The sequence below is a fragment of the Enhydra lutris genome, unplaced genomic scaffold, assembly GCF_002288905.1.
Source record: "Enhydra lutris kenyoni isolate GAN:26980312 unplaced genomic scaffold, ASM228890v2 scaffoldscaffold22, whole genome shotgun sequence".
Classification (NCBI taxonomy): domain Eukaryota; kingdom Metazoa; phylum Chordata; class Mammalia; order Carnivora; family Mustelidae; genus Enhydra; species Enhydra lutris.
In genome coordinates this window covers 9,918,638-9,936,871 of record NW_019154106.1, presented here as the reverse complement: position 1 = coordinate 9,936,871, position 18,234 = coordinate 9,918,638, and the positions used below count along the sequence as shown (strand labels likewise).

At 60.3% G+C, this 18,234-nt stretch overlaps 1 protein-coding gene across 1 annotated transcript in view; it reads left to right on the top strand.

The window, feature by feature from the left end:
- Positions 1-7,560: 7,560 nt before the first annotated feature.
- Positions 7,561-18,234, top strand: part of LOC111149706 (diacylglycerol lipase alpha) — a 28,550-nt gene continuing 17,876 nt past the window's right edge. Inside the window, exons 1-5 of the mRNA XM_022506932.1 lie at positions 7,561-7,624; positions 12,712-12,850; positions 13,233-13,444; positions 14,833-14,934; positions 15,357-15,495. Of these exons, the coding sequence (XP_022362640.1) occupies positions 12,756-12,850; positions 13,233-13,444; positions 14,833-14,934; positions 15,357-15,495 (548 nt within the window). The 5' untranslated portion in view covers positions 7,561-7,624; positions 12,712-12,755. The remainder of the gene's footprint in view (positions 7,625-12,711; positions 12,851-13,232; positions 13,445-14,832; positions 14,935-15,356; positions 15,496-18,234) is intronic.

Here is an 18,234-nt window from a genome sequence, read left to right as displayed (position 1 = left end):
CAAGGATGTTCTAGTCAGACAGGCTCGGTCTAACTGGCAGGGAGGGGGTGCCCGGGAGGCCCCAGAGCCCACGATTCTAGGTCACCTCCTGCAACATCCAGAGGCAGGAATGATATTTATAGCAGCCCGTGGCCACCAAGGGTGGGGAAGTCAGCTGGGGCTGGGACGCGGGCCACCCCCCTTCAGGTCCCCTAGCTCTCTCTGAGTCCCTCACTGCCCACCCCCCACGCCGGAGCCTTTCTTGGACGAGCAGTGCAGACACGGTCACCCTGCATCCCCAAGCCCTGGAGGAGATGCGGTGTCACTTTCTGCCCGGCAGGAGCTCCGGCCTCTGCCCGTCTGGCCAGGACCTTGTCAGTCTCCACGGTCCCAGGTGGGCCTCCTGTTAGCACTCAGCACCTGGCCCCACTCTTCTCTCTCTGTGCTGTCAGCTCCTTGTTGAGAAGTTCTTCCTTGGTGCCCCCAGCGGCTTTGCTGACCTTCCTGGAGCCAGCAGGGGTCAGTGAAAGGCCTGCCTCATTTCTCCCGGTAGCAGGCAGTTCAGGGGGCGGTGGATACGGATACCTGCCCCACGCTGGCTGGGAAGAGGCCGTACCAGATGCCTATTACCTCCCTGCTGTGTCCTTGTGAAGCAGGCTAGGAGGGCGGCAGTCCCAGCCTGGGGTCCCCAGCACTGTGCTGGGCACACAGCCCCAGCTCCCCCTTCTGCCACACCCAGGGAGCAGGCCAGGAAGCAGAGGCCACCGAAGTGACAGTGTGACAACGTTCAGGCCCCAGGCCCTGAGGGTGAGTCCTCTGGGAAAGAAAGTGACGCCAAACTCTGGAGTCCTGGGTCAAGCCAGCCAGGCCCCTGCTCTCTTGGAGCCTTTACCTACCCACATACAAAGCGGGTCCTTTGGTCCTGCCCAGGCGTGAGCAGACAGAAGAAGGCTGATGCTTATCAGTTGCCTGATGCGATCACCCCCCGCAGTGGGGGCCTGGGCTCCTCTCCCAGGCTTTCCTCTCCTCCTCTCCTCTCCCAGGCTTTCCCCACTTCCAGACTGTTGCCTGCAGCTTCCAGGCCCATCCCCCCAGGCCGGGGGAGAGGCAGGGGCTGCGGTTTCTCCCAGGGAGCCCTGGCATGAAGGAGAAGGTGCAGCAGACAAGACCAGGGCCCGCAGGAATGGGGGCCCTGTTGTGGGCTGATCAAGCGGGGCAAGGGCCCTCAGCTTGCCTAGGGAGGGGCCCCTGAACTGAGTGGGCCAGCTGGAGGGGAGGAAACCCCTGGGCTTGCTCTGTTCCCAGCGGAAGAGAGACAGTCAGGAGCAGGAAATGGGCTTGTCCGATGGGCAGAGACGGGTGGGGACAGGGGTGGGGGGGGGCCGGAGGGGGCGGTTGGTGGAGCTTTACAGCCAGTGGTGGCAGCTTTAATCTTATTTAAAGGGCATTTCAGAGCCATAAGATGCTTTTGAGGAGGGGGTTGATTTCATTAAAACCGTTAACTGTAGCTAATGCCAGCGAGCACCTCCTCTGGGACGGCCCCTGCTCTCAGCACTGCCCAGCTGTGTCCTCACAGCAGCCCTGGGGAGGCACTGTCAGCACCATCCCGGTTTACAAAGGAGGAAGCAGAGGCTTCTGTAGTTGATTTGTCCTGGCAAGTGGTCCCTGAAGGTCGCAGCTCAGTGGGCATCTGAGTGAGTGGAGGACAAAAGCACGTCTCGCCCTGCCCTCCCTCCAGGGGCAGAGGACCTTCTGAGCCCCTGCCCCTTCCTGGAGGCCCCGGAGGTAGCTGGGGCTTGGGTCCAGCTCTGTCATGCCATGGGAGCGGGGAGGTGTGTCTGCCAGGGAGCCAGTTAGCCGCAGGTCCCAGTCAGAGCTCCTGCTGCCGTGTTTCCTGTGACCCCCTTTTGCTCTCAGGGCTCAGGCCAGGCGGACTCTAGTTTGGGCTCCTGCCTGGAGCCCCGAGACCCTCTCCTTGGCATTCTACACCCAAACCAGGTAGAATTCCAAAAGTCAAGGTCAGAGACGACCTGAGAGGTCATCCTGTCCATTGCCTCTCAAATGTTTTTAAGCACCGAGACTGTTTTGTTCCAATAAAATGTTACAGGGAACCCCCACGTGTAAAGCAGCTAACATCAACTCCGACTGACACAGCGCGCCAGCCCCAGGAAGCCCCAGCCCTGTCTGTTTGGCCACTTCCCTTAATCTGGGGGTCCCTGAGGGTTTCCAGAGCCCCACTTTGAATAGTATGGACATCCCTTCACTGGACACAGGAGTGGAGGTTCCCCCTGGGGCGGGACCCAGGCCTGGGCTTCTGTGCTGTTGAAAGCCCCCCTGACCCCATCCCTGCCATCCAGGTTCTTTGGGGCAGAAGTCGTTGGCTCTTGCCGTTACATATGGGAAACCTGCAGATATCCTCCCCTGGGAAGGAGCTAGTATTACGTTGTCACTTGATGCCTGCCTGCTTCCTTGATGCCCAGGGAATGGTAGAAGTGAAACCCAAGCACCCAGATGGCTGTCCTGTGCCCTAGATGGCTATGCCGCCCACAGAGGCGGCCCCGCCGTGGACCCATGGCCCATGCAGACTCTGGAAGGCCTTGTTCCCAGCACAGCCCCGACCCCAAGACCCAGCCCACAGCCTGAGGAGGTGCAACAGGACGGTGCTACTTGGGGTACGCTGGGCGTGGGGCGAGCTGTCAGGCTGGGTGTGGCCCACTGAGCAGTCTCATTAGCAGCCTCACGAGGGGACCTCTAATGAATTAGAAGGTGCTAATTCCTCTCAGAGGTGTTGCCAGCACCCGGGACAGGGACTCTCCTCTCTGGGAAGCTCTGAGAAGCCAGACCCGGGCATTGTGCTGAACTATCTGGTAGAGGGTACCGTGGGGGGCGGGGGGCTCCCAGCAAGGGGCTTTCACCAGGCCCTGCGGGATACCGGACAGGGAGGGGCAGGGGGTGGCCGAGTAGGATGCTGCACTGGGCAGGGGGGCCTCTGCCCTTTGGGGTGTCCTGAGTTTGAGCAGTGGGACGTCCTGAAACTACACAGAGATGCAGGGAGTTCTAGCAAGAGCACACAAGCACATCCTTGGCTCAGCCCCGTGGTACAAGCTGATGGGATGGTGAGTCCCACCTCCTAGGCTCGTTTCCCGTTAAAGGAGGTGGGGCCAGGGAAGCCTCACGGGGAGCAGGTGGGGGTCCCAGGAGAGGGAGGCCAGGGCAACACGGAGGCTGGCAAGGGTGAGGGAGATGTGGATCAGCCTGGTAGCCAGGGATAGAGCTGGGACCCTCTGTTTACGGGGATCATCTTAGATGGCGGAGAAATTAGCGCACCTGCCCCATCTCAAGGGGTAGGGGCTCAGTGCAGGGAGGAAAAGGTCTGAGCACTCAGGAGACATGATGGATAGAGGACATGATGGCAACTGGCACTGTCTGTGAGCGAGCGCTTTGTGTGTATTCCGTCACTTCCTCCTTGCGACCCCCTCCGAAGCAGGCCACCTGCACCATCCCGTTCTGCAGATGGGAAGTCTGAGGCTCAGAGAAGTGACGGTCACAGACACCTGGAAGGGATGGAATTAGGATTCACTGCAGGGCTGGAGGGAAGGCACCGTGGGCTCGTTGGGGGACCATCACCCTCCAGGTCCGAAGCATTGGAGGGAGGGAGGGCTCCAGGGAAGCCGGGAAAAGGCGTGTTATAGCATGCGGGAGGACACGGGGTGGTCGGGAAAGGCCTCCCACTGGGTGGAAACAAGCCCGGGGCTGAAGCCTGCCAGCCTGAGCCACCCCCACCCCAGACACGCCAGTTCCCAGGAGGAACTGGCCCGGGGCTTGGAGACAGCCAGGCGGTGCCATCAGAAGGTGCAACCTGGGCCCCTCCAGGGTACCTTTGTGCCAGGCATAAGAATGAGTGTGGGACAAGGGCCTTTTCCGAATTTCAGTAAAATAAATAGCCTGAAGAAGAACTGAGAAACAGAACCTGGCCTGGCCAGAACCTGGAGGACCCCTTTCACTACTGGAAATGGGTCCTTTGGGCCCTGGCTTAGCCTCTGGGAAGGAGGAGCAGGGGGAGGGCCGTGGGGTGAGAGGAGGGCCTGGGCCCTCCCTCCTCATTCCTCAGCAGCTAGTTCCCTCCCTGAGCAACTAGCAGGAGACCGAAGGCCCCAGTTGATTCCCAGAGATCTGGCTGGTGGTGTCAGTGACAGGGCCGGTGGCAGATGGCAAGTCCTGTTTGTTGTAGAAGAGCGGAAAATAATTAGCGTCAGGATGAGAGCTGGAGCCTCTGTGACAAATGGAGCCCTGAAGGGGCTCCTCAAGAGGCCTGGGAGCACAGCCTGTGGCTTCCCGGCCTGGCTCAGCCACTTCCTGAGTGACCTTGGGCAAGTTGCTTAACTTCTCTGGGCCTCGGCTCTCTCATCCTTAAAATGGGGTAAGACGAGCACTTACCTCATGGGCGTGTTAGAAAGATTACATTAAAGGAGGCAGTATTTGTGAACTTGCTGTCATATCTGGCACGTACCAAGTGCTATATAAGGTTTTAAAAAAAAATAAAATAAACAGGTGTTGGGGTACATGGGTGACTCAGTTAAGTGTCCAATTCTTGGTTTCGGCTCAGGTCATGATCTCAGGATCCTTGCTCAGCCGGGCGTCTGCTTCAGAGTCTCTGCTCTCCCTCCCCGCCACCTCCACCACTCACATGCTCTCTCTCTCTCTGAAATAAATAAATCTTTAAAACAAACAAGCAAGTGTTAAAATACTTGCTGGGACCACTTCTGGGCCCAGCCCAGGATGGCTAGCAGTCGAGGCCTCCAGCAGCGGGGGCTCCTCCTTTTCATTCTCCTCTCTGAGCCCTGTGCCCAGCCCCAGACCGCTTCTCCGTGGGAAGGGCTCTGGTCGGCAAACAGGTAGATGTGGCCTCAAAGCCTTACTTGGCCCCCGACTCCGTGGATTATGTAATCTCCCTGAGGCTCTGTCTCCCCTCAGGTGACAGAACAGTCGCACGCACCCGCAGAGCTGTAGTGTGGGGCAGAGGAGGCCATCCTGGTGGGGAGGGACGGGGAGGTGTTTGTTAGTCAAAGACTCTAGGGACAGAAGGGACGGGGCAGGGGCGTGCCCCTCCTGCTCCCCACCGCACTAGGCACGCCGTGTTAGTCCCAGGGCCCATCGTGTGCTGAAACCCAGCCCCAGCCCTGGGCAGGCTCGGCTCTGCCTTCTGCTCGGGCACAGCTGAGGCGTGAAAAGCAACAGCTTTTGGGCCCCTAACTTGGGTAGCACACACCCGGGCCCAGGCTGGTGGCGCACGCGGCCCCCAGCCCACGCGTGCTTTCTCTCTGTCACCTCCTTTGGCTTCTTCCCCCTTCCCATGCCTTCCAGAGCCCAGCCTCCATGTGGGGCCGCAGACATGGCCAGGAGAAGGGGCATGGGGGGCATGGAAGGACCGTGCAGGTCTCGGGGTCTGTGCATGGGAATAAAGAGTGGGACGGAAGGAGGAGGAGATTTTTTTTTCCTTTCAAGTACCTCAAGGAGACTGCTTGAAATCCCAACTCCTTGTTGTGGGATCTTTGGGCAAATGTTCCACGTCCCCGAGCCGTGGTTTCTTCATCTGTGAGGCTGGGGTAACAGCCTGGTGAAGCTGGAATGAGGCCACATTTACAGCGTTCACACTGTGCTGTCTCCCGGCCCCATAGCCCGTTCACCTCCAGACAGGCCGTGGGGCCCCCGTGGGCTCACGCTGCCACGTCTGCACGGTCGGTCGATACCCACTCTCCCACGCGGTGGTGGGACCGTGAGTCTGCAGCCACGCAGGGACCTGGAGACTGCTCTGTGGTTTCCAGGGCCCTGCACTTCACTCTGTGAGGGGGAGGTTTGAAGCCAGCTTGTGGGTTCAGAAGCGGGCATGTAGTCGAGGCCTGCTCCCCAAAAGCAGCATGGCATGGTTAAGACATGGGCCCTGGAATTAGGCTGTGTGACCCTGGGCAAGTCACTTCACCTCATCTGTAAACCACAGGTAGCAGCAGTACTCGCCTCCCAGAGTTGTTCTGAGGACTGAGTTATGGGTACGAAGGGCTTAGACCAGGCCCAAGACGTGGTAGGCCACTGACAAATGCTAGAGGAAGTGAACCGACTGGGTCCCCACGTTATGGGTAGGCCGTCTCCTCCCCATCAGCCTGATACATGGGAACCGGCCTGCAGTTTCAGGAAATCAGAACCAGGTTACTGTGTGTTGACCCCCTCCCTCTGCAGGTGCTCTCGAGGACGCCACATGAGTGAGCAGGAAGGTTAACTAGCTCTCTGACTAGCCACAGAGCTGATAAGGTGGCAGGGTTGGGGTCTGACCACCACCGAAGCCCGTGTTCTGGTCACTGCTAAAGAGGGCCTGGGCCATCATGCCAGCACAGTTTGGCAAGGCGGTGGCCCATTAGTGAGCCCGTCCCAGCCAGGATGGAGCCTCTGGGGGCCACCAGTCACCTGGCAGGCTGCCGCGGGTCCAGCCCCACTGCAGTCATCCCCCCAGGTCAGACACCCTTCCCCACCAAGACTAGAAGAGCTCCAGCCTCCAATCCTGGAACGATCTGAATCAGAGCCAGAGAGCCTCGAAGGCAGCAGGTGCCTGTCCCTCTCCCATTTGGAAGCACCTTCCCATTTCAAAGCCCTTTCAAATGGGGAATCCCATTCATTGTGGGGTAGGGAGGGAGTCCTGGGCCCTCCCCTCAGGGAACCAAGGATCAACACACCCGGTGGAGCTCAAAGAGACCTTACAGACTACCCAGTTTCCTTTTTCTCTTCGGCCACCGGGAAGCATGGCTGGTGTCTAGTACTAGTTTTACACATGATTTCTATGAGACCCTTTATGTCTTCTTACCTGTGTGCAACCAGTTCCCCCCACCTTCTGTTTTAATTGCCTTAGTTTTTGTGCTGAAGTTGGTTTGTTCTTCAGTTCATACCCCAGCTCTTCACTGTTCCTGGTTCCTCTAAGGCACACGCAGCCATTTGTGGTGAAATTGAGTAAACGCCAATCTAAGTACAAAACCACACCCCGCCTGTCGGTAGCCCAGGCTCCTCATTCTCTAGAAGAGGAAACTGAGGTCTGGGAGGGGGACAGTGACACTCTGGCCTGGAGACACTGCTCTTGGTCCGGGCCTGGCAGCTCTGAATGTGGCCAGGCCTGGCCCCGTTGCCAGTCTCGGCAGGCAGGAGTAATTGGAGGGGCCCCAGGCAGGTGGGCTTGGGTCTGAGATGTCCTGTCTTTTGCCTGTTGATTGGCAGACTGGTGGGGCCCCTGCCACGGGAGGTGGAGAGCCAGCCATGGACGACTCTGTTTGAAACGGAACATGTGGGTGATGCCCGCTTGGGGACAGATCTCACGTGGACTGGCCAGCTTCCAACAGGGTCACACGTCAGAGCGTGAAGGAGAGCTCTCTCGTGGGGAGCTGGAGTGGGCTGTGCGTGAGGAAGAAGGGCGGGAGCCACCTCCGGGAACCTGGGACTGTGTGTCCAGGTCGTGACACCATAGGGCAGGATGTATGAGGAAGTCGGGAGCCCCAGGTGCCTTTCTGAACCTGCTTCCTCGCCCATGGAAGGGGGCGACAGGGCTGTTTCTGAGCTCCTTCTACCTGATGTTTTTGCGCTGGATGTGAGTCTTGGGTGGCAGCAGGTATGGCCTGTGTCTCTGGTGACAGGGCTCCTGCTCCTCAGAAGGAGGTGGGGGGGGTGGTCTTTGAGCCCAGGGTCTCCTTCTGGAGTAGTGCTGCTGGAGGAGCGCTGGCTGGCCACTTCCTGTGTGACCGCTGCTATCCTCAGCGTATGGCTCGTCTAACCCGGTGACAGTTCTGAGATAAGTACTGTTCTTAGCCTGTCTTAGAAAGGAGGAGCCGAGGCACAGAGAGGTAGGTAACTTGTCTAAGGTCACATAGCCCGTCAGTCCAGAGCCAGCACTCAGGCACAGTCTGTTTTTAGAGCCTGTGGACTGAGGGCCCTTGTCTTCCTGCCTCCCGGCTGTGAGGGTGGAAGGTCATTAGTCCTGAACTCAGGGCACAGGAGGTGCTCACCTGATGGTGGGACCCATGGCCCAGACCTGCTGGTTGTCCCTTTCTTCCAGCCCGCACCGTGCATCCTGTCTCCTGTGGGGGCTGGGCTCAGCCCGGCTCCAGTGACCTGGCCCCGCTCCCATCTCCCACCAGCCCTGGGCCATCCTCAGGGTATATGCAGCAGCCATGCCCTCCTCCCTCAGCTGGGGGCTCTCGGCATCCTGCTGGTTAGTACCCCCTGTGAAGGGGCTCTTCTCCCCAAAACCTACTCCCAGGGCCACCCTCCAGGGTACCTTACGATCAGAGGGTGAGGCCCAGCCTGGGGTGCTTTAACCAACCAACCCCCAAGGCCTGGGGTGAGGGCAGGTGAGCCTGTCCAGGCTTAAACCTGTTCGGTCCAGCCCTTCCCACCAGCTGGAGCCAGCCATGGGAATCAGCAGCACCTGGCCAGACCCCAGCCCCCAGTCACAGAACACCTTGCCAACAAGTCCCCAGAGAAACCCCCAGGAGCTCGATGATGACAGCCCCACGGATAGACTGTGTGACCCCAGGCAGTTCCCACTATAGCCCTCTGAGGGGTGGTGTCATCCCCGGTTTGCAGACCAAGAAAGCAAAGCCCCAGACTGTTAGATGGTGCTCAGGGGAGGCACTGGGGTGGGACATTTCCCAAAAAAGCCAAGCATATGTGGGAAGAGGTCTCTGGCCCTTGTGGCTGGAGGGGAGCTGTTGCAGTGGCTTCGTGGATGGAGCGGTGGTTTGGGGCTTGCAGCGGCTCAGGAGGAGAAGGGCTGGTTTGAACTAAGTTGTGTTCAAACTCCAGGGGCAAAGTCAGACAGCGCTGCAAGACCCAGGCCCGTCGGGGCTCTGGTGGAGCCGGAGTGGGGATAGGCATTGAGGAATCAGCAAGGTTACTCTACAGCACTGTGCCCAGGGCCACCCTGGGATGAGCAGTCTGGGGGGTCCCATAAGGGGCAGCCTGTTCCACCTGAGAAGAGTGGGGTTGGGGGTGTGTGCTGTCAGGGACAGTTTCAAGGAGGCCATGAATTGGCTGGCCTGGAAGGATGAGTACGCAAGGCGTGGAATCTTCCAGTGAGGGGTTTTCAGGGAGACAACAAGTTCTGGGGGGAGCTGGGAAGGGAAGGTGGGGCAACAGGAGAGGGGGATAGAGTGCTGCCCTGGCCGGAAGGAGCTGGCTGGCTGGAGGCCGGTTCAACGTGCTTATAGCCAACTGTGTCCCGAGTCCCCAGGGGTTGGAGAGTATCTTTCTGGCCCAGGACTCAGAGGGGGCCAGGCATCCGCACAAGGTTGCACAGCCTGCCAACCAGAGACTAAGACCCTTAGCCAATGCCTGAGGGGCTTGGACTTTATCCTGCAGGCATGGGGAGCCATGGGAGGTTTTTAAAGTAGGAGATAGCATGTGCATTTTTTAAAAAAAAAAACTTTTGTATCTTTAGAAAGAGGAACTCCCCAAATGGCTAACATTTAACTTAGGGGCCTGAACCAGCAGCAGGGAAACAGGGCTTTGTGGATGGGGGCAGAAGGGGACCCCCAAGGGCCACTCAAGTCAAACTATCCACGTGAGGAGGGTCTTGGTACCCCATTCAGACCTGCCTGAGTTGGGGTCTAGCTGGGGGACATGGGGAGCCCCCAGTGGTGCCCCTGTTCCCTCCTGCTGGAGGGGGTACCACGCCTGCCCTGGAGGTGCCCCCGGATGGGGGGAGGCCGTGTGCCCCACAAATGCATTTGTTGGGGGGTGTCGACCCTGTGCCCCAGGGAGGAGAGCCAAAGGAGGTGCTTTGTGGCAGCCCCAGACCAGGAAGTAGCCTCTGCCCCCCCCACCCCCCCACCCCGCAGACATTTCCTCCAGATGAAATCACATCCCAGCAGGGGAACAGGCCCCCATTGTGAAGGGCTGGGGTCTCAGAGAAAGGGCGCCTTTCAGGCCCTTAAAAATAGCAGCCCTGAGATGGATGAGTCCGCATGGAATGGACTGGCCCATCCTCTCCCAGCAGCATGGGCCCTGTCACCCCCATTGCACGAAGCCGTGACCTGTTGTCAACCAGCTGGAGCATCCACTGGCTCAGGCGGGGGAGGGGCGGCTGGTCCATGGGGCCATCCCTGGCGTCATCCAGCACGTCTGGGGCCTCTGCAGACGGTGTCCCCTGCATTCCTCCCCGGAACTTTAGCAGGCGGGGTCGAGTGACATTTTACAGATGAGGAAACTGAGGCACAGATCGTAAGTCCCACGGCCAGTGGGTGGTGGGGCCCAGGTTCGAAGCCAGGCAGCGTGAGCACCCAGGCCTGTGCCTGGGATTCTGCAGTGGTGTGCTGGCTGCGGGGATGGGCTGGAGGAGCGGGGTGTGGTGTCCAGGCCTGAAGTGGGGCACCCGGTGGGGTCACATGATCTAGGTGGGCACTGGCGCTAACCATGGCTGCTGGCCTCAGGCTGGTCGTCCCCCTGAGCCTGGTCAGAGGCTGCCACTGGCTGTATCTCTCGGGCGTCTTGACCCGTCTCAAGCTGGGTCTGCAGGGCTGGGAGCCAGGCGCTCCTCACCTTCCCGCCAGGGAGCAGAGAGGGCAGGGCTGTGTGCGCTTGCAGGCGTCGGGTGAAGGAGCATTATCCAGTCTGGACTCCCAGAAGTGAAGCGGGGCGGTGGGGGGGCGGAGAGGGGCTGGTGCCCATCCAGGGGATTGTGGACAAGATGTTCTGGGCAGGACACTTAGCCTCCAGCCCCTAGCCCCCGGCCTCTCTCGGGAAGGCACTCCCCTTCCTCCGCCAGCCACCACCGCAGGGTCCTTCAGATTAGGGGTTTAGAAGGGATTGGGAGAGCTGCACCTGCTGGGACCTCCCCCACCCCACCCCACCCCGCCCCCCGCTGGCCTGACTTCGGCCTGGCCCCATTCCATCACGTGAGGGGGCCCCCTGAGCCCAGCATTTTTCAGCAGAGCCACCTGGAGACGGGGAGGGGCTGTAGAGAAACGGGGGCTGAAACACCAGCTGTTGGCAGCTCTGGCCTGCCCCAGCCAGGCTGCCACCGCACAGTGTCCTGGATCTTCCGATCTGGGGGTCGCTAGCGCCGGTCAGGGATGCTTGTCAGGGTTGCACCCTGCTGGAGCCCCAGACCCCTGCCCCCGCCCGGCCACTCCACCACGCGCTCCGGCTCCGGGCTCTTCATCCTTCTCCCCACTTCCCAGAATCCGCGCTCTGACTCCTCCTTGGAGAGAGTGGGATGACATCACTTCCTGAGGGGGGGAGGAGTAGGCACGACCCCGACAGCCTAGCCCGCCAGCCCGCCCGCCAGCTCGCCCGCCAGCTCACAGGGAGCAGCCTGGCAGCGGCTGGCTGAAGTGGCCGCACCAGAGAGAGCGCGACAGAGACGGGCCAGCCTGGACATGCCGGCTGGCCACCCGGCCCAATGGCCCCTCATCCAACCTGAGGGCCGTGCCCACCGGCCGGAGGATACTTGGTCACTTGCTTCCCAAGTGATGCTGGTCTCTGAGGACGGTCGCTTTCCCCGGAGCCGTCACCGGGGAGAGGAGGACTTGCCGCCCGCCTCTGGACCAGGTGCCATGTAAGCCTCTGGGCCTGGGGGCAGCTGTCTAGCAGCGGGGCGCCCACCCCCGCAGCAGGGGTTCCTCTGCACAGTCCAGCACAGGGCAGCCCTGGAGCCCCTCACCAGTATCTCCCGGACCAACTCCCACCCCACCCTGTGTGGGGAGCCTCCTGGCCTGCAGTGCTCCCTTTGCTCCTAGGGCTGTGGGGCATGGGGGTCCTGGACTCTTAGGCAGTCCACCCCTAGCTTGCCTGTGGCTGACTTGAATTCCGCTTCAGAGAGCTCTGAACCGGGCTGCGAAGCGTGCATGGCTCAGGGTAGACACGGGATATGTGGGTCCCAGGAGGATAGGGTACCCTGTAGGACTCACTGCCCTTCCAGCAGAGGAGCTGGGTAGCCCCAGTTGTGCCCCTGACCCTGGGTCCCGGCTGTGTCCCTCCCTACCAAGAGGCATAGCTGTGGCTAGGCATTCTGTGTGGTGAGTGTGAGATCAAGTGCCAGAGCATGGTCCCGGGCTCCAGCAAAGCAAGAAACTGAAGACCTCATTCAGCACATCTTTCCCGAGCACCTGCTATGTGCTAGGTGCGCTCTCCTGCCTCCATACATGCCAGATCCATGTGCACCCTTACCCCCACCCTCCCCAAGTTCTTCAGCCCTCATCCTGTCTTGTTCAGTTTGTGCTGAGGGACAGGCTGGTGCTTGGTCTGGAAAGCCCCCCCTCACCCCCCCCCCCCCAAGACTCCACACACTGGGCCGGGTCTCCTGAAGAAGAGGCAGCAGGGGAGCTGGGGGCTCCCCTGACCCTATGGAGGGGGAGGCAGCCGGGTAAGCCCAAGTCTTTAATGGAACTGAGTAGTTACTGTTGTAGTAATCCCCGGGAGAGCCAATCCCAAAGGGCTGGCGCCAGGCTTGGGGGCAAGAGAGCCCTCGGGTGAGGCAGCAGCCCGTCTCTGGCTGCTGAGGTCCTTTACAGTGGCTCTGAGCAGTGGATAGGGTTGGAGGTGGGTCCTGCCCGGGGATGGCTCAGCATTTGCAATGGTCTGGAAGCAGCTCGGCTGTGGGGCCTGGGAGAGATGCTTCTGTGCTGGGCACACCCGGCCAGGAGTGCAGTGGCCCCGGGTGCCCCAGAGGCAGCCACAGGGCCCTCCGCTGTCTTTCAGGAGGTGAGCACCAGGCCCGCTGAGCCTCTGCAGAGCTGCCAGCCATGCCCGGGATCGTGGTGTTCCGGCGGCGCTGGTCTGTGGGCAGTGATGACCTCGTCCTGCCGGCCATCTTCCTCTTCCTCTTGCACACCACCTGGTGAGTCTTAGGGCAATGCCGCAGGCCGGGAGGAAGGTTTTCTAGCTGTCTGACCTGACCCTGTCGTGCTCCCAGCTCCTAGGAGTTGGTGTCTGGAGTACCCATCGCTTCGGGAAATACCCACGTGGAGCGTGGAGACCCTGCCTGGTCCCCTGCCGGACCGGGCACCATCACCGGGCAGGGCTGCTGCCGCTGTCCCCCCACGGCCAGCAGCTGGGCTCCCTGCCCTCACGTCCCTGTCCACCCATGTCCTCAGAGGCCACGTGGATGGTGGTCCTGAGCCTGAAGCAGTGCAGCCCCTCCACCTGCCATGTCCCGCTGGCCAGGGGCCATGGAAGGTACCTGGATTCCCTGGCCCCCTGTCACATGTGCATCTCCCCAGGTTTGTGATCCTGTCTGTGGTGCTCTTCGGCCTGGTCTACAACCCGAACGAGGCCTGCTCCCTGAACCTGGTGGACCACGGCCGCGGCTACCTGGGCATCCTGCTGAGCTGCATGATCGCCGAGATGGCCATCATCTGGCTGAGCATGCGTGGGGGCATCCTCTACACAGAGCCCCGCGAGTCCATGCAGTATGTGCTCTACGTGCGCCTGGGTAAGGGCCGCCCCCGGGGGTGGGGGTTGCTCCCCACCCCCTTCCACCCCCCTCTCCTGCTCCACTCAGCCGGCCAGCATCTGTGGGGCCCACCCGATGGGCCAGGCCCTGGGCCAGCACCAGCGGCCAGCCGAGAGCCAGCAGACTTACCGGGCTTGTGCTCTAGACTGGGGAGGGCAGACTGCAGCCCGAGGGCCACATCCAGCCTGCCGTCTGTTTGTGCAAATAAAGTTTTATTGGCACCCAGCCACACTCATTCATTGACGTACTCACTGGTTCTGCGGCAGAGCTGAGTAGTCAGGACAGAGATGAGGACCCACAAAGTCTAAAATATTTTCTCTGGCCCTTGCAGGGGAAGTTGTCGGCCCCTGTTCTAGGCCAAGTGCCTCTCTTCTGCTGCTTTGAAAGCCTCCACCAAAGAGTGCCCCCCCCTTCCCTGGAAACCCCTCAGGGGTCCAGAGCCACTCCCTAGAGGGCCTGCCTGTGTCCTTTTTCTGGGCTTGGGGTTCAGCTGCTAGTCCCATCTTTCCGAGCGAACACTTCTCTCCTGCCTCCGGAACTGTGCTAAGCCCTTCCCGTTGTTAGCTGAGGGAGGAGCCATTACTGGTCTCCCTTTACAGATGAGGAATCTGGGCCACCCCTGCCCCGGCCCAGGGAGGTTAATTAGTGCCCTCAAGGTCACATGGCCAGTGTGCGTGTGCGTGTGTGTGTGTGTGTGTATGTGTGTGTGTGTGTGTGTGAGAGAGAGAGAGAGAGAGAGAGAGAGAGAGACTGAGAGAGGGCGCGAGCTGAGATTAGAACCCAGGTTGTCTGTCTCCAAAGCCTGGACCTCAGCTGCCGCAGGTGCTGCCTGCCAAGCTGGGGTCTCAAAGGCTGCTCGTGCCCCCGGGGGCCCCCCAGGCCTGCTGGGGCTCCTCTCGCCTCCTGCCCTGAGTGCCGGAGCCTCCTCTGGGAAATAGCAGTCTCCGTGAGACGAACCGTCTCTCACCTCATTCTCCGCGCTCCTGTAACGCAGACGTTGTCACCCCATTTTACAGATGAGGAAGCGGAGGCCCAGGGAGATTAGGTAACTTGCCTAAGATACATCTGATACCAGAGTTCATGGACATAAGTCTAAAATCCCGAAAGAGCAGCGAAATGCCTCTTCATCCTCCGCCTTTTCAGTCCCCTCTCAGGGAGGTGTCGGGGCCTGAGGGTGCTTAAGCTAGAATAGGTGGTGGGTACGCCGTAGAAGGACAGACCGGTGGTGGGATAGCCACTCTCCCTGGGCCCTCTCTGCCTCGAGGCCTGTGCTGGGGGGCGGGAGTCTGGTGCCCCTGCTGCAGAGGGGTCCTTCCCGGGCAGGCGGACTGGAGTGTCCTCCAGCACGCTCCCTGCTCTCCTCGCAGCCATCCTGGTGATTGAGTTCATCTACGCCATCGTGGGCATCGTCTGGCTCACTCAGTACTACACCTCATGCAACGACCTCACTGCCAAGAATGTCACCCTCGGTATGTCAGCCGGCTCTAGGGCTGGGAGGGACGGGGTCAGCTGGGAGAGGGGGAAGCTCAGGCACATCCCAAGGGAAGCGGTTGCCGGACGGACGCCAGGCGGGGTGGTGGCTGAGGCTGTGGGCTTCTTCCCAGGCCCAGCCTGCCCCCTTAGGGGCACCTGGTGTGGCGGAGGGGTAGGCAGCAGGGGAGGGCCCCTCAGATCCTCACCGGGAGCCCCTAGATCTGCCTGCTCTGTGCTGAGGGTGGGCCTTGGGGTCGTGGTTCAGCACGGGACAATCAGGTGGCCAGAGGCCAGGGCCGGGGGCTGCTGAGCCTCGCTCTTGGGCCCCAGAAGCAGACTGATCGGGAGGCAACAGTGCCCCTGAGCCAGGGAGGCTCCCCCAGCACCCAACCTCTTGCTTCCCACTGCTGCCCCACAGGGATGGTCGTCTGCAACTGGGTGGTCATCCTCAGTGTCTGCATCACTGTCCTCTGCGTCTTCGACCCCACGGGCCGCACCTTCGTCAAGCTGAGAGCCACCAAGAGGCGGCAGCGCAACCTGCGGACCTACAACCTCCGGTGAGCAGGCGGGGTGGGCGGGCAGCCCCGCGGAGGTTCACGGAGGGGCGGCCGGGCTGGCCCTGTGCCTTCCGAACCGCGTGCCGGACCGCATGCCGGCCTGCGGGAGCCATGTGCATGTGTTACAGTCCTAGCCCCTCCCAGCCTCAGTTTCCTGGTCTGTAGAGTGGGAATCACAACAGCTCCTGCTTCTGACGGCTGCTGTGAGATTTGAATGAGCACAAAGCGGTTGGTGCTGTGCTCACCATTTGGTACGTGCTCAGCCAGGGGGGCCCTTGTGACCATTGGTTCCACCTTCAGTGCTGCTAACGCCAGCGGTCATCGTAGCAGGAAGCAGGCCTAAACCAGGCCAAGCAGCACGCACCCTCACTGACAGCAGCTCTGTGAGGGGGCTGTTAGCATCACCCCCTTAATACAGACAGAGCAGGAACACGGAGTTGTGTGACTTGCCCCAGTGACCCAGCTGGGAAATGGCGGTTCTAGGCCCCAGCCCGGGAGGTCTGGCTTTAGGGCCCTTGCTCCTAACTACTAGGCTGGGTGGCCTCTGGGATTAAGGGGACTGGAGAAGGTTAATCAAGGAAGGCTTCCTGGAGGGGGTAGGTTTTGCACAGTGTTTTGAAGAAAGGGGAATGCTGTGCCATGGTAAAGAAAAAGAGAGAGGGAATCCAGGGTCACAGTGATTCCTGTTTAGTGAAAGAAAAGGATGGGTGGGGCACGGAGCCTCTCCTGTGACTTAGGCCCTGCCGCGAGCCCTTTCCCACCATCAGTCCATTCAGTACTTTTGCCGACCCTAGTGCCTTTAGGAAGCCTATTCTGCGGACGAGGAGTCTGAGTTCCGGGGAGGGCAGGTCACTTGCCGCAGGTCACGCTGATGGGGAGCAGACCGGCACTCCATCCCCAGGACAGGGGATTTGGGGGACCTCGGTGGGCTGCCCAGGCCCCCAGACCCAGTGGGAATTCTGCTTTGAGCTCCCCTTAGGCCCTCCACGTCAGCTCAGTGCAGCAGCCAGAGCCACACCCGCGCCTGGGCTGGCCACCTCCCAGCCCAAAATACCAGGCCTCGGAGCCAAGGCCCCAGAGCCTGTTCTCCCAACCAGCATAGCAGGCCATTACCACCCATCCCGTTTTGCTCATTCTGAGCATACGCCCCCACCTGACCTGGTTTCTGGGCTTCTGGGGCCCTGGGAAAAAAAAAAAAATCTCCCCTGCCTGACTCTGGGTAATTGCCTTTGGGGCCAGGGAAGCTAATGCCTTTGCAGCTGGGGGCTGTTGTTTTAATTAGAAAGTTTTCCTGCGGTTTCGGGCCGTGTGGGGCTAAGTAAGAGGCCTCAGAGCTCACGGGCTCTGACCTGTTGCATTTTCTCCAGCTCTCTGCGGGGGCTGGGAGGGCGGCCTAGGCTGCGGCTGGGTTAATGTGGCTACCTCTCAGCCTGGTCTCCACGGGCCCTCCACTGACCCTCTGAAACCAGCAGTATTTCTAACAAGGACGTTTTCACGCCTGCCCGCCCGCCCTTCAGCCACTTCCGGGTGTGGGGCCGGATGCGCGCCCCCACCCGTGCCACACTGACAGATTATTTTAGCATCTGGAAGTCAGGAACCTGTTTAAGTCCTGGGCCTTCTCTCCTTTCCATGAAATCTGGTAGGGGTGGAGCGATGGGTTCTTCCCGGCACTGCTCACTGGGAGCCTTGACCTTGGATCTTTGCAGGGGTGTCTGCACTCCCACGGGAGTGGGAGTCCATGGGAGGCCATGAACTTGCTCTTCAGATTCACTCTCTCTCTGCCTAGTGTTGCTCTCTGCAGCCTAACTGATGCATCAGGCCAAACCTGGCCCTGGCTCCATCTTCCTCCTGGTGGGCATATGGGGGATGCAGGAAAGCCTACAGTCGGCACTGCCCTCAGCCAGAGGCCCAGCAGGAAATACTCTTTGAATGTTGAAAAGCCCCTTAGATTAATTAGAAAGGGTTAAAGAATGTGATGCTCTGGGATCCCAGCCTGTGGCTTGTCGGCTCGCTCTCCCTTCATCAAGCCCCTGGCAGGGGGATTTCGCTTTATGATAAGACTGCCCAAGTCCCTGAGAACTGGTAGATCCCAGAAGCACCAGTTCCTCTGTACCCTTCGTACCCTGTCCTAACCCCTTCTCTAGCTCTGGAAAGCCCTGTGGCCTTCCCTGTCCTTGTGGCCCACTTCCATAAGGAAGCAGCCCTTCGCTGCAGAGGGAAGCCAGAGGGCTCAGGAAGGAGGGCCTGGCCTGTCACTCCTGATGGATACTAAGTGCCTTGCACGCATTTGAGGCCGCCCATGCCTTCCCCTCTAGACCACCAAGCAGCAGTAGCAGCAGGGACCAGAGGGAGGGGAGGGCACATGTCACAAATCTTGTTCAGTCTGGAAGCTTACATATTTGATGTTGGGTCTCCTAAATTTATGCTCAGAACACACTGACTACAGGGTACCTGGTGGCTCAGTCCGTTAAGCGTCTGCCTTCAGCTCAGGTCATGATCTCAAGGTTCTGGGATCGAGCCCCGCATCAGACTCCCTGCTCAGCAGGGAATCTGCTTCTCCCTCTTCCTCTCCCTCTGCCCCTGCTCATGTATGCGCGCGTTCTCTCTCTCTCAAATAAAAGTAAGTAAAATCTTTAAAAACAAAACAAACGAACACACCCAACTTCTGGGCTCCCAGCACTAGAAGGACCTCTGAGGCTAACTGGCCAGCTGCTCTGCCTTCCAGTGCGGTGTCCTGGA